This window comes from Hippoglossus stenolepis, chromosome 6, assembly GCF_022539355.2.
Source record: "Hippoglossus stenolepis isolate QCI-W04-F060 chromosome 6, HSTE1.2, whole genome shotgun sequence".
NCBI lineage: Eukaryota > Metazoa > Chordata > Actinopteri > Pleuronectiformes > Pleuronectidae > Hippoglossus > Hippoglossus stenolepis.
The window spans coordinates 18,798,423-18,819,983 of NC_061488.1; the positions used below are offsets into that span (position 1 = coordinate 18,798,423).

At 41.5% G+C, this 21,561-nt stretch overlaps 2 protein-coding genes across 5 annotated transcripts in view; both read right to left on the reverse strand.

The window, feature by feature from the left end:
- Positions 1-1,389: 1,389 nt before the first annotated feature.
- Positions 1,390-12,259, reverse strand: tmem115 (transmembrane protein 115). Its single transcript, XM_035159184.2, has 3 exons — positions 10,724-12,259; positions 8,393-8,757; positions 1,390-5,831 (listed from the first exon to the last, which is right to left on the reverse strand). The coding sequence occupies exons 1-3, from the start codon at positions 11,213-11,215 to the stop codon at positions 5,531-5,533; spliced, it is 1,158 nt and encodes a 385-aa protein (XP_035015075.1). The 5' UTR covers positions 11,216-12,259; the 3' UTR covers positions 1,390-5,530.
- Positions 12,260-14,463: 2,204 nt separating this feature from the next.
- Positions 14,464-21,561, reverse strand: part of LOC118110984 (helicase ARIP4-like) — a 69,644-nt gene continuing 62,546 nt past the window's right edge. For all 4 annotated transcript variants that reach the window (XM_047340303.1, XM_047340304.1, XM_047340306.1 and 1 more), the window contains 6 exons: positions 20,699-20,874; positions 19,875-20,071; positions 19,506-19,705; positions 19,265-19,354; positions 19,055-19,150; positions 14,464-18,530 (listed from right to left, as the gene is read on the reverse strand). In XM_047340303.1, coding sequence (XP_047196259.1) covers positions 17,473-18,530; positions 19,055-19,150; positions 19,265-19,354; positions 19,506-19,705; positions 19,875-20,071; positions 20,699-20,874 — 1,817 coding nt within the window. In that variant the 3' untranslated portion in view covers positions 14,464-17,472. The remainder of the gene's footprint in view (positions 18,531-19,054; positions 19,151-19,264; positions 19,355-19,505; positions 19,706-19,874; positions 20,072-20,698; positions 20,875-21,561) is intronic.

A 21,561-nucleotide genomic window follows, 5' to 3' on the forward strand; every position in this document is an offset into this window, starting at 1 on the left:
AGTTAGGACGCTCCCTGGCGGTAACATGAGGTAGTTACCTATATTTACAGAAGCAGGAGACAGATCAGTGTTAGGACTCCATCATGGACACTTCTGCTCTGTCCCAATTCCTCTCCCTTGGCCCTACCCCTGGAAAAGAAGTGTCCTTCGCTGGGAGTGTCCCCCTCCAAACGGAACAACAAGGGGGAGGGCTAGAAAACCTTCCCCTGGAAATTGGGACACCAACATCATTACAGTGACAAACAATATCAACTAACATTATTATTTTAACAACCGTTATCAACCAACATTATAACAGTGGCACATCTGACAACTTTTCCTGAAACGCTTGTCACAGTGATTAAATTATTTTTTCATTTGCCACTGGATTAAAATAAGATAAAAACAATTTCTTAGTTATTTTGCAAGTTTTCCTACTTACATTTAGGAGCATTTTACCCGCCGCAGTCGCCATCGTGATTAGCTTCGTCCATTCGTAAAGCATTCTGGAGTTTCCGTCTACCCCTTAATTTTTAAGTGGGTCCTGAATACACTACGGTTGAAGGGGTGTTTGAAGGGCTAGATGGCCACTACCCCTACATCACATAGAGAAATGGGATGACACTACCCCTTCACGGCCATGCACAAAACAAAGGGGTAGGGCCAAGTGGTCCTGGTGAACTGGGACAGGGCCCTTGTGTTCCATTGTTTTATTCTCATCGGAAATCACAGTGGAACATTGTTAAGTGCTGTATAAATCAAGCTTATGATTATTATGAACATGTCTTGACTGTTAGAGCCAGAGAACCTAAAGAAAATGCACGCAGACACAGGGAGAACATGCAAACACCACACTTTCTTGTGAGGTGCTAACCAATGCATCACACTGCCGCCTCAGGGCGTAAGTCAATTGCAAAAATTGTCCCTGTTGTATTGTTATTTACGCCCCCAGAATAGCTACATTTATAGTTTTATGAATACTGAGGTCAAATTTTCAATTGCTGTGCTACAGCATCATGCAGTTAAGGTCCCTGGTGCAACAAACTGTTTACCAGAAAAAAGTGTAAGGTTAAAAAATGACTATATCCTCTGATTAATCGTGAAGTATCTGCTCATCCCAACTACACAGTAACTACCATGAACATGCAGGTAAATCCATTTTCCCATGTTGATCTCAATAACCACTCAATTAGATGCGTCAGTAAGCACATTTTACAAATACACAGGTTGAGGTAGTGCACAAAGTTTTTCTTTTATAAATAATTCAGTAGTATTAATGGTTGGTGTTGTAATTTGAGAGGTCTGCCTTTAATCATCACTCCCCCACCTCCAGGTCCAGTCATGACAGTAAAAATCCCCAAGAGAAGAGCAGTAAATACCACAACAGTGATGCAGCAAAGATTCACACAATTTTTTCGTCATACAATCGTCTTTTATTTCGTACAGAGATAAAGAAATATATCTTAAACTAAAACCATAAGGGTCTGTGGAACAGCCACAGTACAGAGAAAGATCAAAACTGTCATTAGTGTGAACAAGATCTGTTTGGTGCAAAAGTAGGGACATGAGGAAAATACAAGTACTGAAAAATATTTAAAAAAAGAAAAATGTTGTAAATGTCCAGTTTTGCCAACAGGAAAATAAATCAGAAAGGTTTCATCTGGGATCTATTTTTTCACCAGAGGGCAGGAGAACAGCTTTCATCTACAAATCATGACGCTGGTGTTACCCCACAGCCGCTGTTTTACCAAATAGACATGGAAGAATGTACCAATGTACAGGGGAAAAACACAGTGTATGTCACTAAATTGCAATGATAGCATTTTGGCTCATGCTCATTGGCCACTGCAGTGTAATGACCACTGCTTGCTGACATCATACTTTGTCTACACCAAGTGTACAGTGGCATTACTCAACAGAAATGTTCTGATACCAATACTAGCATGGGAAATGCCTCCGGTGCTGACGGAAATGTTGATACTACGTCTTTAAAGTATATTAGTTTCGATCAGATAAAACTGCAATTTTCTTATCTAGATAATAACTTTTTCTTTCCCGTTCTGCCACTGGCAAGTACTGTTTTTAGAGCAGCGGAGAGGAAGTGATTTCCGGTAGCTTTAGCCTGAGCTAAATAAAATGTCAATTTTGTAATATTTCATGCGGTATAGTTCCCCAGGTTAAGCGGCGACGTGTATTGAGTTTCAAGCTTTAGGAGGTAACTGTTTTATTTTCCTAGATTTATTTATTTGTGTTTCTTTTCATTTTTGACTGTCAAACTAAATAATAAAGAAGTTCTACGACATTCTCACCATGAATTTTTTTTCCCAATGGGTTCAGCCTGAGCCACGCCATACAACAGCAATAGTCCCTTCCATACAGTGTTGGTAGATTACAGTTTTCAAAATATGTTATAGACATTTTCTTTTGGCGCTGGTATCAGAACATCTCAATTATTCAAATGTGATTGCATTCCTAACTTTTGAGGGCGTTCAGAGACAGAACAAACAATAATACAGAGAAGAAAAAAAACTGAAGATGACAGAACAAGAACTGATAGGAGGATTTGGCGGAATGCCAGATTAGCCAGACTCAATCTGAAACCTCAAACTACAACATTACTCTTCACAGATCAAATTACAACACTTGACCATGTTGCAACTATACAGTAATCTGCATGCGTCCATGTTTGAATGGGTTTTGCTGCATTGTTGATGTTTATCATGTGATGTGAGAGTTCTGCCAGCAGCTGAGCTCAAAAAAACATCACCAGAGGAACTTCTTGAGACTGCACTGTTGATTTTAGCAGTTACTGTATGTAGAGGGTTGTGCGGAAACAGATTGAGATTTCAGATGTATGACTGTAGCCAAACTTTCTGCACGTTAAAGCTGGATCTAGTCTGAAAACACGTCCATTCATCAATACAAAAACTCATTCATATTTACTGGCCCCACTCATCCAATGTAAACCTCCACTAGTAGGAGCACAGTGAAATGAGCAGAGGAAACGAGGAGAAACACAGGACAGAACACACAGAGTTTCATCACTCCTATATGGCTTATCATTTCCCAACAATAACATGTTCCCATCAGGTGAAAAGCAACACTTTCTCATTGCTTGGACTCCCAAGAGCCAAAACTCTTCACATTTAATCTGAATTTGCAGTACTCAAAAATGTTAATCCGGGAACATGCTCCCAGAATGGATATAAACCTCGACCTTGTCAAGTGTGAACTGTCATTTTGTTTTTCGCAAAGCACAGACTACTACTGCTGAGAGGACGGGAGGAGAAGATTAGGTTTTGCTCATGTTTAGGATTTTCCTGCTGGTTAATAAAGGAGGGCATGACGATCATAAATAACCACAAATAACCAGCTGTGTTTTTTATTTGATTTGGTGGATTTCGTTTGTCAATATTTATGCTCTTTAAATTGGTGGGAAATAAAGTGATCAGTAAGGCAAACTGAGGTTTATTCTCCACAAAACAAATATTAAATAGAAAAATTTAAATAACCACTATACATTTTACATGTAACAGTATGTTTGTTATTCCTAAATTTCAAATAGCTTCTCTGGCCTGCGTAGAGAGTAAAATGTCCAAACCAAACAGCGGTGACATGAATCCACATTTTTAGTCTCTGAATTTTAAGAGGCATCAACTAACCATTAAGGCAATCTGCAGAATCAATTTCTGAGCTTGTTTTCCCTGAAAGACCATCAAGAATTTCAGTGACGTTTAAACATTTTTCACGTTCAGAACCATGATATATGTGCAGCAGAGGTGCATATTCACTTTCCTAACAACTCGGGAATTCGCAGTAAAATCAGAGACATTTTCAACCTTGTGATCACAACACTTCAGTTTCCGACTACCGGGATTGCTACGTGTAAAATTATTTATTGGCTGCAGCTGACTTTAATCAACAAGGTCATAAGGGAAATTGGAAATTCAAAAATTTGATTTGTTACTATAATATAACTGGACATGCACAGTGATTAATTTCTGAAAAACAAATGTGTCACTGACCTTTTTGTTTGTTTGGAATTCATGAAACATTTTAGATTAAACAATTAAGCTGCCCCTCAACCTCCATAGTGAATTATTCATCACCGCCTTCAGTGTAGCACTGTCATTTTAGAAATGAGAGATGTATAAGTGGAAAGGATGCGACTGAGAGACCTGTACCAGACAGACTACTGATCAACACAGGCATCTTCGGTCTTTAAAGTCATTTATCCTCGTGAGTCAATGTCTTACACATCACAGATACAAATACAAACTCTGAATCTGCAACTCACTGATCATTGTGACATAAAAATACCAGCACACTGTGGATACAGGCTGTTATATAATCTTCTCATGATCACTCCTCTGCATTTGAAAAGGAGCCAACACAACCATGACACACTGTACACTTCTCTGTATCATGTTCACTCAGACAACTAAAGAGCTGGGATGTGGAAGTCTAAAACGGTGCAGGATGGTGCTCCAGGATTAGGCCTGAAATTAACTTAAACATATGTCATAAAACAAGAAGAATCAAAATCATCACCACCGTCCGTCTGTGTGAGAGTAACACCATTTACATGTCTTGTTAATGCACAGAAACAAAGTTTGAAAGTCTTTTTGATTTTGTTGAAGAAAAAAAAAGAAAAGATAAAATTACCAAATTGATTTCCACTGAGCATCAATCTGGGCAATAAAAAAAAAAAATCCAGAGTCCATTTCTCAGCCTGCTGTTCCAGAGAGACACCAGGCGGCAAATGAACCTGGTTTGAAAATTCTTTCCCCTGGCACTTTGTATCAAAGTTCATCAGCAGGTCAGACCTGCAGCAGCTTCTTTCCTCTGGTACAGCAGCTGGTGCTGAGCAAGCACATGCTTTCCACACTTTCTCCTCTGTTACACATCTGGTTACATATTTGGAACCAAACAAACAAACGCTAACGTCTCGTGCAGCCATTTTTTAGCACTTATCACACCAGTGCGCGAAAAGAGTTGGCCTTTTAGCAAGAATCAAAAATTCGGCACAAGTCTCGGTCACTGACGACTTTCATGTAGCAGGCAATCAGAGAACAATTATGGCTGCTCTGAAAATGACTTACAAAAAGAATATCGTACAAACATTTTGTTATTTATTTAGGAACCAAGAGAAAGAGACACATGGAGTTTGCAGCAGACAGAGCTCTGCTGTTCGAATGAAGTCCAGACAAGACAGAATTTCTGGATGATGCAGAAAGGATGAGAAGAATAAAGTGTCCAATTTGCCCAAATACACTGAGTGTTAACAACCAAAACGTCTCAACTGAAAGCACTGCACAGTTACCACCTCTCTTCACGATGACATTGACAGTGTGTGTGTGTTAGCGCACGGTCGTCAAAGATGTTGTGTGTTTGTGTGTGTATGCGTGTGTGTGTGTGTGAGAGAGATACTGAGTGTATGCCTAATCACTGTCACCGAATATATCAGTATACTAGCCAGAGACAGTGAATGCTAGTACCTGCTAGTGACACAGAACACAGCGTTCGGATCCGTACACGTTCGTTCCATTTGTTACGATCTAGAAGGTGCATCCTCGAAGCTGATAATGCTGGACTCCGGGTGTTGTGTGCCACCTGTGGATGCTGCTCCGCCGCTCTGAGACATTGAGGATGACAAGGTGGAGGCGCCGATGGGTCCCCCTGCTGGTCTCAGTGTGGAGGAGGATGAGGGGTCTCTCCCACCTGGGAGGAGTGGATGTGTGTCAGTTCTGACTTCGTCCTCATCGTCATCTTCCTCGTCGTCCATGCTCGGCCAGGCAGACTGGTCCTCCACACGCTTTAGACGCTCGTTCAGAGCTTTGAGGGCCAGTTGTCTGGGAGGAAGAAGGAGAGACAAAAGTTGTCATTAGAACCAAAGGGAGTACAGCTGTGTAACAGAGGACACGTCTGTGATTGTTTCAATGGTCAATGTAGATGTAATCTAATGATTCCATTACAACATTATGATTCAATGAATGTGTGAAACATAAAGTGTGTCCTTTAAATCGAGACATATGAAGAATAAGGTCGCCACAGTAGTCAGTGTTACAGCTGTTATATGCTATTCAGGCATATACGGATTATATAACTTGTCCACTGGTCACACCTGCTGTCTCATTCTTTTATACACACAAAACTTGTTTTTTCCATTTTTTTTTTATCAGATCAATCAAATAATATTTGTATAGCCCATATTCACAAATCACAATTTGTCTCATTGGGCTTAACAAGGTGACATTCTCTGTCCTTAACCTTAAACAAGAGTAAGGAAAAACTACAAAAAAAAGCCTATTAACAGGGGTTAACAGGATTAAAAATAATTATCAATACTTAGTCTGACACTACAGTTATAAAGAAATATCTGAAATACTGATAATATTGTATAACTCTCCACTTTCCAAAGTAATTATATTTATTACAACTATTTTCTACACTACATAGATAACTGAAGGAATATTTCTGTGGTTTTAGATGAAACTCTTTTAAAAGAGAAAAACAGTGTAGGTGAGAGAAACTTTCATTCCCTGCTTAGTTAAGTGTTCTAGATAATAAAAACAGACTGGCAAATGTGTGAATTCACATTTAAGGGACTCAAATAGTTAGTTGGTTGTAAAAAAATTAATAATCCAGGGGAATAATACACTTTATGCTGCTACTGTCTTTTAGTACTAGTAATCAAGAGGAAGAACAGTTATCAAATGAATGACATCATTTTGGGAATAAAACATGTAATTTGTTGATTGAATGTCCCACTTATCCTGGAGAAGTAGCAATTAGTTTTCAAGTAATGGCCATTAGGTTAATTGCCTTTTCAAAAGACGTCAACCTCTAATCAAAATCAAACATTCTAGCAAGGCCTTAAAATAATTAATATGGTGGCCGTGCGTAATGTGCGTCATACGGGAGGAAGGAGACACTTAACAGATGAGTAACGCACAGACTGAAACATAATGAAACCCAGGCAGTAACTAAAAAATGTGACCATATTCGTTCAATGTCACATTTACAGCTGTTCCCCTGTAACTGAGAAGTTTCAAAATGCTGAACATATGCATCTGTGTGAGTATTTACCAAAGATCTCCTGAATGTTGGAAAGGAAACTATATTCCTTTACTGTTCTTTAATAAGTTTCCAATTTAAAAAAAAAAAGGTAAAAAAAAGCCCCCTTGAAAAATGACAGGCTCACATGTCTGTTTTACGTGTGAGCAGTGAAATCTATCTGTTACTGAATCTCTGTGACAGCTTGGAGGTGTGAGTGTCAGACATCTGAACAGGAGGAAAATCAACCCCGACAGCTTGAAAGTAGGAGTTAGTGTGAGTGAGTGTGTGTATGTGTGAATTATGGAGCTATGGTATGAATATCTGTGAAGTGTTTGAGGACTATTGCTAAAAGAGAGCACAGGCTCAGCAGACCATACCTGAGTAAACAAAGCTATAACAACTACAACACTGTGTCTGTCTCCTATTTAACTGGTGTATTTAATGTGAGGGTGTGTGAGGCAGAGTGGTTAGCACTGTCGCCTCACAAGCAAAAAAGCTCTGGGTTGGAATCTGTCACCCACTGCTGTGATAGGGCAACACATCACTGATTGTGTAATACCTTCTTCACTATGACAAATTAATTACCTGATTAAAAAAAATTATATTTTCTTCAAGCGCTCAATTGGTCTGAATACTTGCCTTTATCCAGCATATCTTGTAGCAGATTCAAAAGTAAAACATATCCCTTTATTTGCCGCTGCCTTCATGCAAGATGTGTGGTAAAAGAGGAGCAGCCTAACTGATCAATTAAAGCGTGGAGAGGTCATGTCAAAAGTTTCCACTTAAGATTTAAGAGATGAATAGAGTGTCAGAACCAGACGGGGACACAAGGCAGCCACAGGAGAGGAAACTCTCCTTCCCCAAATGGAGGCACCTCCGTTGGCTCGGTTCTAAATCGTCCCACAGAGAAAACTTTCACATTATGCAACAGAGTGCAGCTCGGGTCGCATTTTTCTGTCTGAATCCAGCCAAGCCTGAGTGAAAAGTAACCATGGCCGACCTGAGTCTGACAGGTATTCTGAGTATTCTGCCCCTTGCCTGAAAAGATAGCGTAGCTATTGCATGGACTTATACCTATTCTTTCAATTGAATGGCAATAATGAAATACTATGACAGGCTTCTTCTTTGCACAAATGAAAAGCAGTGTGACCAACTACAGCTAAAAAATAAATGTAGAGGAAAAATCCTGCAAAACAGCATCTGGTAAACAGGTACTGGAGGAACCTCCTTCACACTCTAATCAGGTAGTTATTAGCGAGGTACACCAAGATATCAGACAGAAGTTCTCTTCAGATCAGTCTCAGCATATATGCATGCAGATAAAAAGTTAAATGGCTCCTTTGCTCTGACTCACCTCCTCCTCTCTGCATCCTGTGGGTCCGTCCCTGGCAGGCTGATAGTGATGGAGGAGGGTGCCCCCACGTCGTATCTCTTCACCATCTTTCTGCACACCTTTATCTTCACCAGAGCGGAGTGGACCAGCCCTGCCAGCAGCCCCACGACGGGCTGCAGAGCCTCAGGGAAGAAACTTGCAAAGGCAAAGTGGTCCGACATGTCCCCGCGCCCTCGGCTGTGCCTCTGGTAGAAGCGCAGGTAGACCCAACCAGACAGTGTGCCGTAGCTGAATGCAGCCAGTGGGGCAGAGCTGTCGAGCAGCCCAGACAGGCGCAGTAAGGCCAGGAGCAGGAGGACCAAAGCGGGTGCTGCTTTGAGTCTCACCTGTGACAGGAGCAGAAGAGAAAAATGATCAGGCACAGTGGTAGCTACTAGTTTGTCTACAGACTGCCAGTTCCCTCAATTCACCCAAGTCTACAAGATTCAGGAATGGGAACACCGAACAATGGATGACTGCCTGCCAGGGTGGCAGGAAGGAGTCACTGTCAACATCTACAAGCATTTTGATGAACATTTCCTGACCTGATTAACTGAGATGAGGGTGAATGAGTGAAGTGACCAAATTTGATACAAACTTATACGAAGCACAAAATGCTAAGTTAATAATAGCTAAATCCAAGTAGCCTGGTAATAAAAGAGACATGTTAGGAATTTGTAGCAAAAAACTAAATCTTTATCTGGACACAGTGTACACTGCTCTCAAGTAGAGCATCAGATTACATATTGGAATGTTGAAAGAAAATCATGTGGCTCAACCAGAGAATACAGGACAAGAAAAAAAAACACTCAACAGCTGAACTATTGGCCTGTAAACAACTGGCCTACTTGGCTTTAGTAAAATAGCAAGGTCCCTCTATTTTACAATAATTTGACAGCCTGATAAGACTGTGGGTGAACGCACACATGCTTACTATTTATTACCATGCAATACCACGTCCATAAAAGTGAGAAAGTGCTATTTGAAATTAACAACCAAACAGAAAAAAATTCTAATGAATTAATAACAATATTAGCAATTATACACTTAAATCCTTACTTCAACTAAGTTGTCATTCCTAAGGCTGTAGTAGTAGTAGTATACTACTGCTGGTAGTTGATTCTTACCACAATGTTTGAAGAGACTTTATCAGCTATGGGACCATCATGAGGACAACTTAACGTGACTTGACAAGAAAAGCGGTGAACAAACTTTAAAAAAGGCCATAATTACCCTTTCATTTTGTATTTTTTATGTTCATTAAATTAAAAGTAACACTAACTTAACATGTAACAAATGTTGATTCTGTATGTTTGCTGCAGGGTTTGCCTTCACTTCTTTGCATGCCATGAATCTTACTTTACTTACTTTATCTGATATGTGTGTATGTTGTTATTTACATGCGTTAATGTAAAAAATCTTATGGTTGCCATCATTACGCATGTTATTCGTAACATTAATATGTTAAAGTCAAGGGGAGCAGTTAATATTGTAACTATCACACTTATTTTATTGTCTTCCAACTGCTTGTGTAAAATGACTATTTTGGTCCAATCACGATGGAGTGATCCCACCTGCAGTAAAGATTTGGCTAATTTAATTAACAGAAGATGGATAATCACCATGGTATAGCAAAAAAAACCAGGGACAGTCAAGCAGAATGGAGACAAACAAACAAAACAACAACTGTATTGAACTGTGAATTTGGAGAATCGCTAAACCATTAATGTCCAATGTCTTTAAAATAGAATAAATTGAATGAGAAATAAAGCATCTGCACACTTTGTGCAAATATCTACTTCATTTGCAAGCTTTTGGTCAGAGACCTCCTTCAGGCAGGAATGGTTTAAGGTGTGCAGATGATTTTCCCCCTCATTCTATTTGAGTTAAACACTTCTACCGAGCCTTAAACTGGATGTGCGGTGTTTGTTTATTCATTAAACCTGACAGAGGCACAGATACTTACTTGATTTATGCAGAGTAATATGTAGCATGTACCCATAAGGTCTTTACACAGCAAAATCTTGTGTACCAATTGGGATTTTATACATTTTGTGAATTTATGTTAATTTAAACTAACAGGTTGAGTTTATATTTTGGATATCACTGGGGGCATTATGGATGTGTGCTGGCTATAATCAGACACAGGCTTGTTTATGTACACCCCTCAAGGGCTCATGGTTTGGTTTCCAGCACTGTTTACATTCTTGTTACATTCTTCGTTCAACTGGGGTGTGTGGCTCCTTACTGGTACAAATGTCTGGTCATATTTAGATCAGAGCAGAAATGACCTGAGTTGTTTGATGGCCTCACCTGTGGCACTCTGAGCACCGTAGTGTCCCCCATGGTCTGCTTCAACGCCACCAGGACACCTCCAAGGAACGCAGCTGCTCCATGGACCCGCACAGCAAACAGGTAGTCCAGGTCAAAGGTGGCCACATAGGTGAGGAGGTAGGAGAGTCCAGCCAGGAGGCCTGCAGACACATTAACCACTGCAAAAAAGATCAGGAGCTCCAGAGCGCCCCACAGAGGCTCCAGGAGTCGGCCACATGCCATAACTGTCCCCACATTGGCTGCCACGCCCCAGACGTGCTGCTCCACGACCCCGTGGGTCACCAGTGTCCACACCCAGAAGTTGGGCGGAAAGAGGTACCCCGGGGTCACCCCCAGCGCGTACGGGGTGTCGACGGCCCATGACAGCAGGTAGAGGAGCACCACCACGGCGCTGATGGTCTTCACCACCACACTGGTGCTGGCCAGAGCAGCCAGGAAGTGCTGCCGTGCCACTGGCAGGTAGCGATTCATCGTGTTGTAAGATGTTCCTTCTTGAGCAGATCAGCTCAAGGCAGAGACACACAAGCAGCGGGTCGATTCCCTCTGGTGCAGCAGGTGTTGGATGCTGGTGTGAGATTAACAATGCCGAGCAGAACAGGTGACACCTGGGAGTCCTGACAGCAGCAAAGCCCACACTTCTCTGGGAGCCGTCATCCGGGACACTGTGCTTCACCTGTGTCCCAATAATAATCAAATCAGTACACGTCGACTCCTTCTGATCAAACCCGTTCGTCTTCGCATTAAAAATCGACACGTGTTTTTAACCCTTAACAATATGTTTGCTGTTCTGTATCTGACATTCAAGGAAACAAAGAAAGTCGACTGATCCTCACAGTCCAAGCAGCTAACAAAGTTTGCGCTGCAGCAGATAAGCCTGGAGATGTGATAACCTCAGCGAAGAGACCTTCTGATCGAGCGGGCGACCTTCAGTCCGGGGACACAGAAGTTCAACAAGTTCACAAATCACCACCAGCGAGCGGACAGGTGAAAAGAGGCCGAGCATGAAACCCCCAACTGAAGCCAACACACCTCAGTGGCCACTTCTCCAGAGGAGCTTTGGCTTGTAAACACAGGAGAGCTAATGTTAGCTAGCTGTCAAAGTGACATCGTCTCGAGTTACGCTGATTTAGATCCGCCACCGAGGACCAGGGGAGCTTACGTCTTCGTTTTGATAGTAAGATGGAGCAGCTAGCGTCGACTAAAGCAGCCCACGGAGCTCCAGGTCCGGGTCCTCTGCGTCCTGTTTCGGCCCAGTGACTACCGGGGCTAGCCCGAGGATTTCCCGTAGTTAGCAACAGGCCTCCAAAACAAATGTGAGAGTCGCTTGTGAGGCAGCGTCAGGTCACGCACAGCTCACAGGTTTCCCACAATGCCTCGGTGGCAGTCGTCTGATTCCCGGCTCTTATGTATTTCCAGAGCAGCTCGTAGGAAAATGTATCTTGTGTTAGCAGGAACTCCTCCTCGGATACTGAGGCTGTCTGCCACCGTCATCAACGAGGAGCGACGTCAGGGCACGCAACGTCCCGGCAGCAGAGCACGCCGGGAAACCGAGTTCTTAACTCAGGACGCGTCACGTGAAAGTACAGAAATGCTGAGTAAGCGGGTGAAGCGTCTGAGTCACAGCTCTTTATGTTCAGGATATGAATCAAACAAAGATAATCCTCATGATTATTCCACTCTCCATGATTTATATACTGTAGTTAGCAATAGTATTGTATAATATTGTATAGTATATTCGCGTGTAGTGTAGTGCAGTATAGTACAGTGTATTATATTGTGTGATATAGTGTAGCCTATAGTGTAAGATATGATGAGATAATCCTTTATTTGGGCCACTGTGGGGAAGTTTGCAACATACAGCAGCAAGAGGGCAGTCAAACATAGAAATGAGTAAAGTTATGCATGCAATACTTATATGTGTAAGGAGATATAAGAAAATATGAAATATGTAAATGGGTGGTACATATGTATTGCACACAACACATTGAGTTTCACAGACAGAAATGTATATTATTATATAATTTCTATTATTAGAAATGAATACCTTAATATAGTTAAAAAGTGAAACCTGAGTTAAAGTGCAGTCCATAGAAGGTGTGTGTAGCTCTACTTGGAGCAGAGCTGGTTGTACAGTCTTACTGCTGCAGGAAGGAACCACCTCCTTCAGACACTTGGATCAGTGTGGAGGAGCTGCCCAGTGCTGTGATGGTGTCCTGCAGGGGGTGGGACTGGTTGTCCATAAGAGTTGACAGCTTCGCCATCATCCTCCTCTGTCCCACCACACTGGGTCAAGGGGAAATCCCAGGAGCTGACCCTCCTAATCAGTCCATCCAGTCTCTTCCTATCAGCAGTTGAAATGCTACTGCCCCAGCAGACCACTCAAAAGAAGACAACAGGGTCATAAACAGAGTATATCATAGTAAGGTGTAGTATAATATATATATATACAGTATATATATTATAATATAGTATAGTACAGTACAGATATAGTATAGTGTAGAGTAGCATATTACAATAAAGTGTAGTACAGTATACTATACTATGCCACAGTATAGTATAATATAGTGTAGTGTAGTGTATTATTACATTTTCTTTGTCAGGCAACACATCTGTTGTTGTCCTGTTTTTTTAGGGCTTATTTGATGTTTTCAAAATGTGTTTACCCCGGGAGGCCTTCCGCTCTCAGACCCCATAAGAGAGAACGTTAATTAAAGTAGGATGTGGAGAGAGGAGGGTACAAACCAGACCCAGAGTTCACCCTCCATCCATCTTACCACTACGCTGTAAGAACATGACAATTAATCATTCTGCAGCAATCAATAACACTGATCGTGTCCATATGACTATGGATAAATCAACAGAAGACAACATCCAAATCTAGCTCAACTATTTTTAGTTGGCACTCTTTTTTGTTTTATTCTGTATTCATCTGGAAAAAAGACATTTCCTTGTAATGTAGGGATTAACTGTGTAACTCTTTCCAGCCTTTTAAAAAATGTATTTACTGTCCATGTTCATCAATTTATCAATGGACAAACATGTTTTTATGTAAAACACATGCAGGTATTGTTATTATCTGCAGATCCTCCAGGTTCTTAAAAATAGATTAACAGAATAAACCTCTAAAAAGGTGCATTTCTGTCTTTGTTATGTTTGTCTATTTGGTGAATTATTATTTATCTAAAAGGAAAAAGAAGATAAACTTCATACGAAAATGGAACACAAATTATAAGGGACAGATCAGTTTCCAGTGTTTGAGGGCTTGTGGTATTTTTTTTAGAGATTTCGTCTGAATAAAAAACAATATAGGTTTGCAAAGGCTTCAGGAAAATACAGTATTGTGTAGAATACAGTGCATTCATATGCGATTGTTTATATTTCTATTTAAACCTGGGTCTGGTCTTACCATTTAAATTCTTTTAGAATTTGTAGCATTTTACTGCATTTTCTCCCTAATGTGTGATCTTTAAATAGTGTTTGCTTCAAATCAGTTTACTTCAAATTAATTACTTATTCATTAGTATCTAGTGAAGCCTTTTGTAACTGTAAAAGGTACTTTATTATGTTTATTATCGTTATATCACAGGATTGTGGTTGAGAACGTTATGTTCTTGTCATGTGATTTTACGAGTGGTTCATTTTCTTGGAATCAAACTTTACATGTGCTTCGTGACCTGCTCAATCTGCTGATACTATTTATGAAGAAACAAGGAAAAGTGTTATTTAGAACATGTTTCTTTTTATTTACAAACTTCCAAAAAACAAACACAAAAAAGGATCTAAAAGTAATCCACGGTCATACACATTATCCATCGATAAACTACACAATAGGCTTTGACTACAGCCAATCCTCAAAGACAGCAGCTTTAATCTTCTCCTCGGATAAAATGGAATTCAGACAGTCGGCTCAACCAAATCGATTTGTATAAATAAATATGTAAATTCAAGTAGAAAGCTGTGAAATAAAAGAGCAGTCGAACTGCGCAGCAAAGGCTGAGCTGACAACAAAACAGTTCAACACTGAGGAAACTTGCTCGTTTTCCATCATGGCGACGGCACAGATGGACATTTCTGATGATATGATGATGAACAACAAAAAAAAGTAAAAAAAAAGAGAAGCACTTGATATCATTGTTTTCTTTTCAGTTTTTGAGTGATATGACTGCCTCTGTTTCTGACCCATTACCTGTGAATTTGCTTCATTTACATGCACACAAATGGCTCATATTATTCAATTACAAATTCTAAGATATGTGTCCTGAATGCAGCTTGTGACAATGCAGGATGAAGGAATCAGAGCTAATCAATATATCCCTAATGTCCTCTTTTAAATTATAATCAACAGCTGATCAGAGTTACTGTAAACATGATATTTACTCCATCTTTCAATATGTTGTTCCTGGATATTAATGTGCACAGTAACAAACCAGTTCATTGGTCCACATGCAAGTTCTGCACAAGTTCACGTGTTGGGTCAGATTGGCAGATCGTACTTCTTCTTAAAAAAAAAATTAAGCATTTTCCATCTGCAGTAACAACAAAAGTTATATGAACGTAAAAATGTTTATAAACAAAGAAAAGCAAATAAAGAAAACCAAAAAAAAACATTGTACAAAAAATAAAAATGAATAAATACGCACCGTCATAAATAAATAAATTTGGTAAATTCAAACATCATAAAGAAAGAAAAAAGAAACATAGGTAAACTAACAATTTCAATATGAAGAGCAAAATACATGGAAGAGAAATGACAGTAAATGCTTAGTCTTTGCTTTGATGATGTTAAAGAGATTCGCTTTCCACAAAAGAGCAGGTGTTTTTTTTAAAGCTCTTCCTGCAGCCGTTTCGGAGGAGAAGATTTTCTATTCGAGGACAGTGATCCAACGGTTGATGTGATCAGAGTGGATAATTTGGAACAGCTGAACGGTGGCGTGTGGTTAATCTGAAGAGGAACTTGGTCACGTGATGATGACGCTTGTCCCAGCGTTGGACCAGTCCACAGACGTGTACAGATTTGTGTCTCTTTTTACAGTGCAGTGCAGTGTACAGTGTTTCCTGCAGGGTCATACAGAGAGAGATGGATATGTACGTGTCGATTGTGGCCGTGAGGATGCTATAGTAGAGCGAGAGAGAGCGTGCTGCTGTCATGGATTTTAAGTAGTAGACAGCGTAATTTGGTCTCATAAGACACAAAGTCCTCTTCGATGGAGGTCGATGATGTGCTTGTGCATTTCTCGTTTTTTTTTTTTGGCAAAGCTACACCATCTCTCAAAAAAGAACAAACAAATGAGTTTGGTTTCACACTGACCTCTGGTGACAAAAAAGCATGAGACAGATAAAGCAGAGCAAAGATGGAATCCGTGTCAGTACGAGTCACCAAACCGAGTAACACAAGTTTCTATTCACTTCATTTTCTTTTTAAAACCATTCCTTTTGTAACCCTTAAGAACAAAACACACAAATACAGACTAAGGAACGACACAGGCGAAAAACAAAACTCGGGGGTTTGCAAGCTCAATTCCTCCGGGGTTTGTACAAATACATATATAGGCTTGAGTGAGTGTTTTGCATCGTTTTTCGCTAGGCTACAGTAAGACTGTGGGCGAGATTCAGAGAGCCGCGGCGACCGTCTGTCTCTCTTTGCCTCTCCTCTCTCTCACAGTTCACATTCAGAAAGATGGAGGCAAAAAGGCATTTTCTGTTGGTTGTATCTCCGCTACGAGGAGGACACCTCACTACAACACAGTTTTTTTTTTCATTTTCACCTGGCTGTTTTTAGGCAATCATCCAAAAAATTTAAGATCACATAAATAGAAAATACACACACAAAGAAATAAAGAAAAATCAGATCTCCCCACACCTGATGCCTAAATAGGAGTTTTTTCAAAAAGGCCTGGTTTAAAGGCATTTCATTAAGCATACATTCTTTCATTAGAGTTTGAAAGTTTCAATAGTTGACTTCAATCTCAACAGACCTTAAAATGCTTCTTCAATAATTCAAGATGACTTAGTAAAACACCGTCAACCGTCCTGGCAGTGAATTATTACCATCATTTAAAACTTCTGTTTGATCTTTTCACCTTTAGCATTTGAAGAAATATTCAGTAGCAATATTTGACATGTGACAAACAATACATCAGTATTGATATTTAACAGACGTTACTACCAGCTAACTTTATCATCACAACTTTTTTTATAAGCAATTCCATCCTAACATCATCATTTAATTAGCTGAGTAAAGCAAAAGAGTCATGACATTTAACAAAGCTGCAGAACTAGAATCTTAAAAGTCAACAGGACAACTAGTGGCCATTTGTGGTCACTGCAGGCCCACAATCAGCAGTTCTAAGTCCAGTGATCAGTATCTCAATGCCAGTATTGAACAAAAAAACTTGGAAGCCCTAAGTCTTCGGATTTTCTTTTTCTTCCTCCCTCTGGAGCTTTTTTTTCTTCCTCAGATTTCATCTTGTGTTATTCAGCATCAAAATGTGTTGCTCTGTCTCTAGTCTGTGTTCAATCTCTGCTCAGACAGTTTTTCAAAGGCAGAACAGACTCGTTAGCAGGGGCTCAGTTGTCATCACATACCCGCGTTTCATTTTTTTGTCCATTTCCACACAGCCTCGGCCACAGGCTCTTCGAAGCCTGTATCCTGGCACAGAGGATATCATCCTATTGTGATGATTTTTCAATTGAATCAAGCTTTCTCAAACAAGCACATCATTCATCTGTCACTGTCCCCTAACCTCAATTACATCATCATCGTCGTCATCTGAGCAGCTGGCGCTGCTAACATTCCCAACATTCATCAGAACTGAACCCCGGTGGCCCTCAAACCGTGCTGAGGGGGAGAAGGAGGAAGGGGAGGATGAGGAGGAGCTGGAGGCAGCAGTGGGAGGATACTGGGAAAGGAAGCTGGCTCCAGCGGGGCCGGGAGTGGCGGCTGGTCCTGGAAGCCCGCCCGGGAGCATGGACCCTGTGTAGAGGCTGGCCAGAGACTGATTGTAAGAGAGAGGGAAGCCTGGGGAGAGCATCCCAGCCATGCCCGCCATGCTGGGGTTCAGCATGAATGGCGGCAGCGCCCCTGGAACCAAACTGGCAGCGTTAACTGATGATGAAGATGAGACGGCAGTAGCTGTTGTTGTCGACAATGAGGTGGAGGAAGAGCAGGCTCCGCCCAAGCCAAACAGATCTGCGTACATGTAACTGGGGTCTCCCAGTTGAGTGTGGGGGGGCTGGAAGTAAGGCGAACCAGCCCCAGCAAAGAGCGGGTGCCCCAGTGAACCACTCAACATGGCAGGGTTGAGGCCGAGTGGAGGGAGGCCGTAGCCCCCAGTGAAGGGGAAGCCTTGTGAGGCTGAGGAGTGCTTGGCAGCAGACGGCTGCTTGCTGGGCTGCTCATCCGAAGGCGGGGTGGAGGCTTTGCGCTTGGAGCATGTTCTCATGTCTTGGGCGGCAGTGGTGTCAATGCTGGGCTGCACTGCATTAGTCACAGAGGCATCATGGTGGCTCATAGTTCCACTGGGTAAACTGCTCCTACTGCTGCCATTGGTCTGAGGCAGTTTGGTGGAAGGCAGGTTGTTTGCGTTGCTCTCAGCCGCCCTCTCTGGCTCCGCCCTCTCTGGCTCCGCTGTGGCTCCTGTGTAGCGTTGCAGCTCGTTGATGATCTCTGGGCCGTCAGGTGAAAGAGGGCGGGGCACAGGCTTGGAGGGTACCTTTTGCTTAATGTCAGGTGACTGACAACTGTCACTACCATTGGTTGAAACCTCGACTGGTGGGGCCTGCGAGTCTGAGAAGAAGAAAGAAGAGATTAGATTTAGGAAAAGAGTTTAACCCTTCACATACACTGGCTTTATTTGAATAATTTAGTGTCAATTATATTTTAAAGGTCCAGTGTATCAGATTTAGGTGAAAGGGATCTATCAGCAGAAATTGGATATAAAACTATCCTAGTGATGTTTTCACTAGTAATTTTCATCTAAATTGTATGAATTGGGGTTTCCTTTACCCTTGAATGGGCACTTCATATTTAAATACTTTATATTTACATTGGGAGTGGTTCCTCTCTACGGGCGCTGCCATGTTTTTTACAGTAGTCCAAACAAAACTAAAACTAAACATCTTTTGAGTTTTTATGAAAACTGAAGGTTACCACAGGTTCTCTTTCCTCTTTGGAAGGGGAGGGGGAGGTGAGAGGTATTCAGCTGCAACATGCAACTTCACCACTAGATAAATTCTACAAACTGAACCTTTAAATCTGTGTGTCTATCAAGTACTCTACACATTTAGCAGTGCTCATTTCTGGTAAATTACCTTTGGGTGGTGCTGTTGTACTCTCCTCTGCAGTCTTGGCTTTATTAGCTGCTCTGATGGCAAAGATTCGACCATCAGATGTCCTGATGTAAGTCCCTAAAACAGGAAATGATCAATTAAAAAAAGATCATGTTATGTAAAAAATGTTTCAACAGTTAATTGATTATTATGACAAGTATAATTTACTAACAGTGTGCAGTGATTGATTACCTTTGGTGCCCCTGATGATGTGGATGCTCTCTCCAGCTGGGATTCTGGCCTGAACATCTGCTGAACTGTTGGTGCCTGGAATCACTATGTCTAAAAATTACAAAAAGTTTTGAGATGAGTAAATACAAACACTTCCTTTTCGAATATCACAACGAAAGAAGATTCAGTTCAAAAGGATGAGTGGTATGTGGAGGAAACAAGAAGCAGAGCAAATTGTACAGCGCATGTACAGTCTGCATACCATTAGTGGTGACGATCTTCTGTACAAAGACCCCGGCTTTTTCCAGGCATTTAACTGAGAATCCTCCCAGGTTGGTTTTGGACGAATCGTTGCCTGTGTCAGAGCCTGCAGACGACTGGCGGGGCATCATGGGAACCGGGGTTGACTGGACAGGCCGGACACTGGCCACTGGCTTCTCCTCGGTACGAGGGGGAGGACGCCTGAGCAGAAAGTTAGGAATAGTGTTCAGGATTACATCTAACATACATGTTCACTACAGGTCCTTGTGAAGGACTTTATAAAGAATTAAATGTCTATTTGTATTTGAGCTCCTGGATTGAACTGAAAATCTGCATTAAATAAACGTAAAAAAAAAAAAAAGTCACTGACCAGTTTCTCTGGCTGAAGGCGGGGATGTTGGTGAGGCTCTGGTCACTGGCGGGGTAGTAGTGAGCGTAGGAAGGGCGGGTGTACGGCACTGAGGCCCTCTTCTCGTCTTCATAACCCTTCTTAGCAGCCGACTTCTCGGCTTTGCTCAGCTTCAGCTCCCTGCGGTCCATCAGCAGGGACTCATGGGGGAATGGTTGCTGGAAGGCAGAAAGGGTGGATGAAAAAGAATGCGAGATATGTGTCATTCATTTATGTCTCTCTCATAGAAGCAGATGACAATGACAGGTTGTTTACATGTGAAGTTTATCTAATTTAAAATGCCAACATCTAAGTAATTAGGGCTCGATCACACAGAGATGTGTTGCAACAGTCTGCGGCAGTTTAAAAAATGCCTAAGAAAAAGCCAGGGGAAAAAGCATGGTGTGCTTTGTGCATCTGTGTGCACAAACAGGCGATCAAATGTAAATAAAGATAAATAAAGACAATTTTTTGATGAGCAGGGGGGAAAAGTCCATAAAAAGCAGAGGTTTTGGGTTCATGACACACGGGAAAAAAGAAACAGCATGGTGAATACCACCATGTCTTCAGCAAGTTGTGCTTTTGGTTGAGCAGGTGTTAGTTTGACTCAAGGGCTCTTTGAATAATAGGGCGACCTTGAAAAATACAGATACTAATGATATGGATGATATTCATCTTTCGTCTGTATTTGCCATTTCCTGTCTTTCCAGTGATCTCTGGTGCAGCCTTCTCTACGTAAGTTGACACATGATCAAATTCGTTGTCTGCCTCACAAGATCATGATAAAGAATTATCTGTTCATCTACCTTGGTGATTAGGTGAGGATAGCGGTGTAGCGCCTTTCTGAGGACTCGCTCCATACTGTCCTGGGGCTGCAGCAGAACATGGGTGGGGTCCGGCTCCTCCTCCACGAAGTGAAGAAGTGACTCCACCTCCCTCCTGGTGAAGGTCAGCACAGGGTTCAGGTCGTCCACCACCCGGTCTGATGAAGAAACAAGAGGAAGAAGAGAAAGGGTTGAGTGGACCAGGATGGTAGGACAGGGAGGAGCACATGAACAAAAAGAGAGCAACTGGAAATGGCTGATTAACACAGCTCTCCAAAATATCAGCGGCTTCAGTGTGTCCGTCTCACCAGTCGAAGCTTACAACAAACACTTGAGACAATTTACTCTGTCAGACAAGAGCCTCTTGGCAGGAGAGCTCTGGTTTCAACACAAAAGATTTAGTTCTGGGCGGGAGGTCTCTTCACACAGAAGAGACTGGACTGTAGTTTTCAGTAAGTTTCATTACTGACAGAAGTAGAACTGTAAAAAATGCTAATTATGAAACTGTGGCATGACAAACTAGAATATGTGGGGCTGCCGCAGTCTAGATCATAAATGGGAAACACTTTAAAACCATCACTATTGTCCATCCATTTAGATTTCACTGCTGACAACTGCTGACAAATCACATAAGAGATCTCTAGCCTGGTGTGTGCAGCACCATTTGCCACATGCTCACTGTTACGATACAGTGTGCTCGTGCTATGGTCCACAACATTTTGACTGTCTATGCAGACAGTAGTTTCAGCTACAAATGTGGCATGCAATGCAGTTGTTTTTCTCATGTGAGAACTCATCTTTCAATCTTTAGTCTGTTAACCTGTCACTTGGAATCTGTTGAGTGA

Bases quoted from the DNA above. Each gene is read 5' to 3' on its own strand.
- tmem115 (XM_035159184.2), bottom strand. From the start codon at position 11,215: ATGAATCGCTACCTGCCAGTGGCACGGCAGCACTTCCTGGCTGCTCTG. The intron at 8,758-10,723 runs GTGAGGCCATCA...CTCCTGTCACAG, and splicing joins CGGTGCTCAGAGTGCCACAG to GTGAGACTCAAAGCAGCACC. The intron at 5,832-8,392 runs GTGAGTCAGAGC...TCTTCCTCCCAG, and splicing joins CAGGATGCAGAGAGGAGGAG to ACAACTGGCCCTCAAAGCTC.